At 49.9% G+C, this 10,446-nt stretch overlaps 1 protein-coding gene across 1 annotated transcript; it reads right to left on the bottom strand.

Annotated features, from left to right (window-relative positions):
- Nucleotides 1-4,856: 4,856 nt before the first annotated feature.
- On the bottom strand, nucleotides 4,857-8,297 carry Itpripl1 (ITPRIP like 1). The gene is made up of 2 exons (XM_005364427.2): nucleotides 8,114-8,297; nucleotides 4,857-7,090 (listed from the first exon to the last, which is right to left on the bottom strand). Exon 2 carries the CDS (start codon nucleotides 7,074-7,076, stop codon nucleotides 5,433-5,435), a length of 1,644 nt encoding a protein of 547 aa, XP_005364484.1. The 5' UTR covers nucleotides 7,077-7,090; nucleotides 8,114-8,297; the 3' UTR covers nucleotides 4,857-5,432.
- Between the last annotated feature and the right edge of the window lie 2,149 nt (nucleotides 8,298-10,446).

The following is a 10,446-nucleotide window of genomic DNA, read 5'->3' on the forward strand; positions in this document are numbered from 1 at the left end:
GGATTAAAGGCGTGCACCACCTCCGCCCGGCAAGGTGTAGCTTTTTAACATCCTTTATTATGCCCAAATCCGCAGGGTCCCCCACAAAAGCCAACAAAGAACACCAAGTCCTATATGTAAAAGCAAAGAGCCTTTATTTTAATCAAGTTTGCAAACTCGGTCTCTCCACATGTCCAACATATTGGAATAACCAGAGAGCCCCAAGCTCAATTAGAATTGGGTTTTTATAGTAGTAAAGGTGGGGGTGAGGGGTCTCTGAGGTTCAGGACCCCTGACTGACCGACATTTGTCTAGGGGCATCCAGGTGAGGTGCGCAGATGATCCTATCTACGGGGGTTGGAATGCCAGGCATTTCCTTTGAGTGGTGTTCTTGGGTGGACGTCCAGCAATCTTGTGGTTCCTCCTGCAGCCAGGTGTTGTCTCAGACTCCAGACTCCATTTAAATTCATCGATGGCCAGAGTCCCACGTGATACTGGTTGGAAGTAAAGGACTTCCTTTGGGTGACCTGCCCAGACTTAGATTATCATGGCTGGCCCCCACACCTTGACATCATCCTCTGCCAACTAAAGGTCGTTAGTGCCCCTCCCTCCTTTTGATAACCAAAGCTCTGCCCATTGTTGAAAGCTACTTCAAGAAAAATTATTTTATGTGCGTGGGTGTTTTGCCTGTTCTTGTATGTTCACCACACGCATGGCTGCTGCCTGAAGAGGTCAGAAGAAGGAGTTAGATCACCTGGAACTGGAGTTACAGGTGTTTGTAAGCCACCATGTGGGTTCTGGAATTCACTTCGTAGACCAGACTGGCCTCGAACCCATAGAGATCAGGCTGCCTCCCAAGTGCTAGGGTCAAAGGTGTGCACCACCACTGATACACTAAAGCTATTTGGTTTTTACATGAACTTGTTTTCCCAGGACCACTTTAGGATGATATAATCCCAGCACTCGGGAGGCAGAGGCAGGCGGATCTCTGTGAGTTTGAGACCAGCCTGGTCTACAAGAGCTAGTTCCAGGACAGGCTCCAAAGCCACAGAGAAACCCTGTCTCAAAAAACAAAAATAAATAAATAAATAAAATAAAAAAAAAATGGTGTAAACATGGCTCCAGACCGTAGTTGACCCCCAGACCTTAGCACAACTGACTCCACTACAGAAATGCCACTCGGGCTGTAAAACAGCATGCAGACAATACAACCAGCCAAAATGGAAACAAAGACCTAATCCATCCAAGTCCATAGTCCTGGGAAAGTCTCTAAATGTGCTAATCTGGCTTTTGGCTTTTACAGTTCCACTTCTGGCTGACAGTTCTTGTTAACTGAAGTATGTTAACCCAAGACATGGATATTATGCTAAAAAGTTCACCCTGAGAGAGGCTTGGAGCTACACTACATAGAATCCCAAACACTCAGTTAACAGCAGACTAACACAGACTTCCTATAAGCTTAAACTCCCGTCTGAGCAGTCCTCTCTGGTGGGTACGCCATGGCAGTGGAACTACGGGAAGAAAAGATTACAGTGTTCCTCACCTTCCTGAATGCTACTGTCAGCCACCCAGGAACTGCACATCAGCTCCCAGGACTGGATGCTCCCCCACCTTATCCATTACTGAGCTTTAAGCCCCTGAAAAATCTCTGTAGGCCCCTCACCTTTCCATCCACCTCTCCCCTTTACCAGTGAGCCTAGAGCAGTGTTTGTCAAGTGCAACTCTGACCTCATTCCCAGTTGTCTGCTACCACTTCCTCCCAGAAGTCTAAAACCCCTTCAAAGGTTCCTTTGTTCTGGGAACTTCCAAAGGGACCTACAAGATCTACAGGGTTTGCCCCGCCCCCACCCCCCATAGGCTCTTCAGCCTCATTTTGATCTTGTCCTCTCCCTTCCTCCACCCATTCAGGCCTTTTTTCAAACATGCCTTCACCCTGCCTGCTCCTACCACAGTCCCTGTGCAAGTATGTTCTCTTCCATCTAGAATTCTGTCCATCTTCCTCCAGTTAGCGCCAGTCAGGTTATGGCTCCTGCTGGTTCCCCAGGAAAGCCTTCCCGGATACACTGAAGGCTGCTTATTGGAGGCTTTGATGTTCAAACTAAGAGCAACAAGCATTGGAGGAGTAGCAGGTGGCTCTGAATTAGAGTTCCTAAAGAATTGTCCTCTGACAAAAGAAAGATACTAGGTGGCTGACCCACTGGACAAGGCTGGAGGCTATTCTGGGGCTATAATGATCCTCCTAGGCTGCCTGCTTGGCTCTGCCCGCTCTGTGCCAGCTCCATACTCAGTGCTTTGTGTTCTGAGCATGCCCAGAGCAGGCAGGTCTTTCACATCTATTCTGAATGCCGCCGTTGTTTTGGAGTTAAGGCTACTGAGGGTGCCAAAAGATTAAGTGATTTATCATTGGTATCAGAGGCATGTGAAACTCGATTCCTCTGTTTGTACAGAAGTGGTCGGCCCCTCCCCCCACCAGATTCTACTTCCTTAAAATCCAACAGAAACAACCTTAGCTTGGGTGAGGAACAATAGTTAACCAATTGGCTAAACAAGCAACCTTTGGCTACAAATTCGCTGACTTTTCATCAAGTTACTGAGACCAAAAGGGATTGGTCACAGGGTAAAGGAGGTCTTTAATCCTTGCACTCCCTGAGGTGGAGGCAGAGGCAGGTGCATCTCTGCCAGCCAGAGTCAGTTCCAGGATAATCAGGGACACCCTGCGTCAGAACACTGAAGGAAAAAAAAAGAGGAAATTGCTTTTGGCGTCTGAGCAAATGCTTTTAATTTTGATATGCAATATGAAATCCCTCATCTCCTAAATCCTGGGCTATGAACAATTTAACTTTCAAACAATAACATACTGCCCTGATCTTAAAACCAATAGATGCATTTTGTTTCACTGAGCTATTGGACCGGTTAATCTTGTTTCATTCCAAAGCCCACAGTGAAAGGTTGCTAGGGCGGGTACGTTATTTCAGGTGCAGCCACTTACAAGGTGCACGACCATAGGGAAATTGTGCACCCTCTCTATGCCTGCTTCTTCATATGAACAACAAAGATCCTATGTGGGACTACAGGATGAGGACTGGCTGGATTCCGAAATGTAAACAACAGTGCCGACAACACTCAGTGAGCTCCGACGATTCCCATCCCTGGAACTGGTGAGCATCCTGGGGGCTTGCCAGGTTCTGTATCACAATCAAGTTTAGCTTCCTATCTGGAGAGGTTCCCCATGTCATTGTTAGGAATATTCCCAGTGCACCCCAGGTCTGTTCTTTCCATTACTCACCCCCCATACACACCCTGTACGCTTTCTTGTACCTTCTGCCCCACCCAAGCTTTGCTGACTATTCCCTTTGTGGTCTTCTCCCCACTCATAATTTCACGTTTTCTTTCTTGCCTGTTAGATGGGAAGCCCTGCAGACCTAGCAATCATACCACCTTCTTCCTACCCCAGCAGACTCCTAGAGTGTGCTGTTTATGCTTACTAAGAGCTTTTCATTTGGTGGAGAGCTGGATTTAGGTACCCTGGAAATGACTTAGATGCTCCTTAACTTTATGAGTGATTCTTTCCTGGCCACTGGCCATGCCGCTGGAAACCACAGGGCAAACCACAGCTTTAAGGTGCACTGAGAAACATCAGGATATACTAGCTAGAGCTGTCAGAGAAACAAGAACTTCTTGGGAGAGGTATGGACGAATGTGGTGAGTGAACAGATTCTAATTCATACAGAAAACAGCCTCAGTTTTTATTGGAGTTAAGACAGAAGTGGATAGTTTTCTAAAAAAGTATTTGGACATTCGAAAAACAGAACTCTCACCTGCACGGAGCCAGCCCCGCATCCTCTTAACCTGGAAAGCAGGTAACATGGGAGCACAGTACCTCTCTGTAGCAAGAATTTCAAACATGGACTGACATCAGCTTTTATTTTCGCTGGGGTGGGGAGGGTGTGGATTCCTCAACAGATGCCCCAAAGTCTAGCATTTCACACCCCCTTCCTCACCAACTGCAGAAGGCAGGGCAAACGAAGGGCCAGGGTCTCCTTCCCAGCAGATTTCCTGGCAATGTTGGGCACAGAACAACCTTGATGTTTCAAAAACAACCACACCCTTGGCTATTACTTAATACTCAAGATGCTGAAGGTTTAGAACAAGGAGAGAACACGCCAATCATTCTCTAGAATCAGAACTCTTAGGCCTGAACTGCTTCACAGACCTTCCTGTCCAGCCCTGGCAATGGGCCTAGATTGTGATGATCCTCTTTTCAAAATCACAAAGTTCAAGTAATCTCTTTCGTCATCTCTGAAGAGAGACTAGAAAGTCATCACCAGAGGGGTGCACGTGGCAGCTCAGCCTTCCCACTGAACAGGCAGGCAGCTCTCTCAGATTCAGACTGCTCCTCTCAGAGCCTGTGAGAGAGCAGCAGCAGAGCTTCCCACACTGCTCCAGGCACACAGAGGTCATCAGTTGTTGTTGAGGTCATCTCAATTATGGGACGGGTCACCATTAACTTAACACTTATGAATCAAAAACTAACAAATATTTGGGTAGTACTAGGGCTTTCCTCAGATACATAAAAATAGCTATGAATTTGTATGAAAATAGTGAGACAGAGGCAGGCAACTCTCTAAATTAGAGGACAGCCTGGTCTACAAAGCCAGTTCCAGGACAGCCACGGCCACACAGAGAAACCGTCTCAAAAAAGAAAGAAAAAGAAAAAAGAGAAAAGAAAGTAGGAAAAAACAGAAGAGAAGAAGAAAAGGAAGAAACCAGGCAGTGGTAGTGCACGCCTTTAATCCCTGCATGTGGGAGGCAGAGACAGGCAGATTTCCAAGTTCAAGACCAGCCTGGCCTACAGAGCAAGTTCCAGGTCAGCCAGGGCTATGTAGAGAGACCCTGTCTCAAAAAAAAAAGGCAAAAAACAAAAAAATAGAAAAGACATATTTATAATTTCACACTAGGGAGGTTATGAAAACCTCCATCCTGAAGTATGCGCTGCGTCTGTTGGTTCGAGGGAGGAAAGCTGGATGCAGTAGTTTGGGTAGGAATTAAGCTAACAGTGCCTTTCAAAGGGACAGCGGAGCAAGTCACAGAAAGAAGCCAGCTAGGATGGCGCTCCTCTGGAGCTTGTGCTGCCAGTGGTGACGCAGAAACACAACTGAACAGGATCTCCTCAGCAGCAAACTCCTCCCATGACAGCTGCTTCCATGTACTTTTACTTTCTCTGGGTCCTGACTCAAGTCAGGAGACTAAAAACATCAGCCATCCCAGCCCTCAGACTAGGCTCCATTGGCTGGGACCTTCTTCACAGGCTCCTAAGAACGGCTTACTCTCCCGTGGTCCCCACGGGCAAGGTGAAGGTCACAGACACCTCTGGCTGTGTGAGGAATAAGCTTTCGTAGCCCGAGGAATCAGAAAGAACTTCTCCAATTTTTTTTTTTTTAATGGCCTTTCCATTAAAGTCCTCCATCCGGTGGGGAGCAAGGCAGAGTTTTCACCTGGGCCAAAAGGTTGTGGAATTCCTCCATGGCCTGTGTGTGCGCCACTGGATTCAGTACCAGGTGTTGGAAAAGATTGACAGGCTCAGCATTCCGGAATGTCTTAGGGATCGGTATGGTCAGGGGCAGGAAGGTGTTGCCAATGAGGAAATGATGGAGAGACCTTTGCTGGAGGCCCTGGCCTAAGAAGCAGAGAAGGTCCTGGAGCCGCCGGGACAGCATGCTGTGCTGCCAGTCCGTCAGAGGCCGTTGGAGCAGCAAGTGCATGAGGGCTGTTTTGAAGTGGTAGGAGGTAAGGATGGGGCGGGTCGCTCCCGGGGGTAACCTCTTGTGGTCCTGAAGACTCAAGATGATCTGCAGGCACTTGAGGTGGCAGGTGTTCTCAGGGGCAAAGCGTCCCACCAGCTTCAGAAACAAGTGCTCACAAGCCGCGAAGGACTCAGGCCAGTCCACGCTGGTGAGCTGCTCTAGCTCTGGGGCCTGACTCACCAGGTAGACCAAGGTATCTTCCCGTTGCACCCCAAGAACCAAACTGATGGATAGGAAGCGGCCTGAGCGGTAATCCAACCTGAGCTTGCAGGAGGTGGTAGATGGTGGGAGGGTGAGCTTGAAATCATATTTGTGGGCCACTAGGGCCCAGGCGTTGCTCACCATGTTGCGGAACCACTGCACGGTCTTACACACGTCCAGGTGCGAGCCGGTGCAGAGAGCCGCCTTGATGGAGCTACACTCGTTCAAGATGGCTGAGTGGTCCCTGCGGTGGCATACCAGACACAGCACATCCCCCAGGAGCTTCTCCTGTTTGCACCTGCATCCCGAGTCCACCCTCACAGAGCCGCAACGACGGCCCAGGGCCGGATCTCTCATCTCCAAGACAAACCTAGTGCCCTGCGGAGGGGCAATGGGCACCAGGACACCAAATTTCTGCGTCTCGTGGAGGGTCCCCCACTTCTCAAAGGCAGCTCCAATGCCCTGGCAGTCCTCCAGCTGCGGGTGAGCCTCCTGGCGGCTGAGCACCCGACAGGCCTCAATGAGATCGTCCACAAAGCTCTCCACAAACTCACAGGTGCAGGGCAGGTCGCGGATGGCATTTTGGATATAATATTTGTAAAAGGACTCCAGGGCTTCCTGGGAGGGAAAATCAGAGAGCCAGGTGTAAGAGGTGGCAGGCACGATGCGGATCTCTTCCTCTTCCTCCTCGCTGCTGGAGTCAAAGGCTGGCTCGTGCTGCATGTTCTGTCGCAAGAGCTCAAAGATGAGAAAAAGGCAAAAGAGGCCCGCGTTCCACAGGTTCCCCAGCATCCAGCGCAGAGGCCCCCCATCTTGGTCACCGGCCTGGAACGCCCATCCCATGTCCTTCTTCCCCAGCACTAGCTGATCAGTGGATGTATCTCCTCTCCAGAAGTTCTCTGCTTTCTGCTTCTGCTCAGCGGCTCGCCTTCTCTCCTCAAACTCTATCTCTAGCTGCCGCATCTCCTCGCTCATTCGCTTCTCCAGCTGCCGGCTCCGGGCCAGTGTGTCCAGGTCCATCCGGTCACTGACCATCAGGGGGTGGTGAACAACGTACATCACTGCCAAGAAGAGCAGGCTTATCACAGCCATGGAGGCCTCTGCATCTGGAGAAGGAGGGTGGGGGTCAGTGGTGACTTTCTGGCCCCATCGATTCTCCAGGACATAGTCCCCAGAGCCCTGGTCCCTCAAATCCTGGATGCCGACTACTCAAGAGGAACAGAAAGTGCATAGAGCTGGGTTTGGACGGAGCAAGAGTGGTCGGCCTCAGACGAGGTTTAGGGAAGGGAAGTGAAGACAGCAGGACGTACCCTGCCTGAGTCAACTGCTTTCCTTCCACATCCTGTGGGTGCTATTTAGGCTGCCAGAGGGTGAACACAAGTCTGTTTTTTTATTCCAGTATAATATGGGGAGGGGGACCCTTACAGTGGGGTGGCCTCACCCGACTCATCAGTCCACCTCGGGCACCAGATATGCCCTGCCAGTCCCAGAGGCTCCCTTCCACAGGCAGAAAGCACAGAATCTGTCCGGGCAATATCTTCCCCATCCTTGGGTAGCCAACCTCAGTCCCTAGCTGCAGCATCCCACTTCCTCTGTGACTTCACAACCCTGCCCTGTGTCATTAGACCATTCAGCCTCAGCACTCTGCCCTGCAGGAGCCAGACAGGCACGGTGCTGAGGTTCTGAGGCAGGTTAGCAGATGGCCATCGGTCCAGGCGCACTTCCCAGCCCAGGAAAGTACCTGCAGAACCGAGTGGCCAAGACCCAACTGACAGACAGTAGCAGAGATTCCCTGGCCCTCCCACCAACCACTGAAGCCTGAAACTTCCGGCCTTCACCCCAGTAATTCACCAGCCACTGGGCTTCCTGAGCCATGAAGGGCAGGGCACTGTGGACACGGAGTTCAGGTGAGGGGCTCTTCTCCCTTTGAAACTGAGCCCAACTGCCCTTTCCATGAGCCCTGCTCCAAATTACCAGGGCCACAGGGATCTGCCTAAAAGTGGAGTCCCCTCTGCCCTCAGTAACTTCCCCAAATTCCACTCCCAGAGAGTGCATTCTCACCTCTCTCCTGCCTCAATTAAACACCCAGACTAAGGGCTTCTCTTGGGATTAGGGGCCACCTTACTCACGGTCTCTGTTAAGAGCAAGAGAGCATTCTTAAGGACACAGCGCGGCCTGGCCCCCCCTGCCTTCTTCCGGGCGTGAACGATGCTCCCAGTTCATAGCCGGCACCAACTACGGGAGTGGTCCCGACGTGCTCTTTCTGGGGTACAGACTATGTCTCCGACAGACCAGAGTCTGCGGGCTGTGGACTGCTGCGACTACCACGCGGTGCCAGTCGCGAAGAACTCGTGCAATCCACAGCGGTTCCCGCCTCAGGGGTTCCGCCCCGGCAAGCTCCACCCCTTGCTCAAAGCCACGAGGCGGGGCCTGGGGCAGAGGCTCAACCAGAACTGAGGCTCTCCCGCAGAGCGTACACCTTTAGTCCCTAGCCGGTCTCCCTTGGGTTTGAAGGGACAGCAGAGCATCTGTGGCTACCCTCTCACAGCCGCTCTGCTTCGTTCGGTGGCACAAGGTTGAACTGCCTGCTGCCACCCTCACCAAGTTCCTTCCTGGACAGTGTATACTTACTGAGAATTTGGGTGGGAAGCTGATGGAGACAGAACTAGGAACCACGGGGAAAAGCTAGTCTCACTTCCCTCTGGCTTATGCAAGGTGAAAAAAGAGATGTGTTTAGGTACCCGGTAATAAGCATCATTTGATGGGAAAGATGACTCAGTGGGTGGACTGCCTCCTGCCCAAGCTTGAAAATGTTAGTTTGGGTCTCCTGGCATATACCTCTAACCCCAAAGTTGAAAGGACACACTAGGTAGGTCCACTGAGCTTAAGTGGCCAATGAGTGTAAGGTTTTATTAAGAGATCCTGTCTCTTGCCTTTAATTCCAGTACTTAGGAGGCAGAGGCAGGTGGATCTCTGTGAGTTCGAAGCCAGCCTGGTCTACAGTGTGAGCTCATGATGTTGACCTATGGCCTCCACAGGTACACAGGAGGCAGGTGCACACATGCACATGCAACACCACACATACACAAGCACGCACATACACAGGTATATGCATACACCACTACAGACCTCACCTCCAGACCATGCCCAGAATCATGAATCTTTTCCCCAATCATAGTGACTCTTAGGAAAGGAGATCTGTCGCTCAAAGAGCTGCCTTGGAGCCTTGTTTGCCACTCACTAGTCACATAAAAGTAAGAATCCTAAACCTAGTCAGACAGTGGTGGTACCTGCCTTTAAACCCAGCCCTTAGGAGCAAGAGGCAGGCAGATCTCTTGAGTTCAAGTCCAGCCTGGTCTACAGAGTGAGTTCCAGTACAGTCAGGGCTACACAGAGAAACCCTGTCTCAAAACAAAACAAAAGTAAAAGAATTCTAACCCTCCACACAGCTCTGCTGATCATACATCATATCAAAGAGAACTTCATAAAGTATAAAGGCTAGATAAGGTTTAGTACACGTTAAACATGCCAACAGGGGCTGGAGAGATGGCCTGATGGTTGAGAGCCCTGACTGTTCTTCTGAAGGACCCAGGTTCAATTCTCAGCACCCACATGGTGCTCACAACTGTCTGTAACTCATGCATGCTATGCATAGACATAAGTAGGCAAAACACAAAAAATAAATCTGGGGAGATGGCTCAGCTGGAAAGGACATTTGCCCTTCCAGAGGACACTTGTTTGCTTCCCAGCACCCTCAAGGTGGCTCTGTAACTTCAGTTCCAGGGAACCCAACAATCTGACACCCTTTTCTGCCTCTATGGACTCTAGGTGCAGAATGCCCATCCACACAAGTGGGCGAAACACACATAAGCAGCTTTTAAAAGTAAAGCAATCTTTTAAAAAGGGAGATGCCAACAAGCTATAGAACTATTATTCCACTTAAAGATCATACTTGAATTGACAAAATCTTAGTGTCAAAAAATCTTTGGGTTTTTTTTTTGTTTGTTTGTTTTTGTTTTTTTCTTTTGACTTTGTTTCCCAACTTGTTTTGTTTTGCAGATAGGGTATCACTATGTAGCCCTTTACTGGCCTGGCCCACAGAGCTCCACCTGCCTCTGCCTCCCATGTGCTGGAATTATGTGTGTTACCATGCCCAGCTCCAAGATGTATTTCTGTATTTATTTGTTTGTTTAGAGACAGGGTTTCTCTATGTTGTCCTGGCTGTCCTGGAACTTGCTCTGTAAACCAGGCTGGCCTCAAGTTCACAGAGATCTGCCAGTGTCTGCCTCCTGAGTGCTGAAATTAAAGACATGGACCACCACCACTCAGTTCTGTTTTTATTTTTATTTTATTTTTTGGTTTTTCTTTTTTTTTGGGGGGGTGGGGGTTTCAAGACAGGGTTTCTCTGTAGCTTTGGTGCCAGTCCTGGAAGTAGCTCTTGTAGACCAGGCTGGCCTCGAAC

Source organism: Microtus ochrogaster, assembly GCF_000317375.1.
Source record: "Microtus ochrogaster isolate Prairie Vole_2 chromosome 14 unlocalized genomic scaffold, MicOch1.0 chr14_random_1, whole genome shotgun sequence".
NCBI classification, from domain to species: domain Eukaryota; kingdom Metazoa; phylum Chordata; class Mammalia; order Rodentia; family Cricetidae; genus Microtus; species Microtus ochrogaster.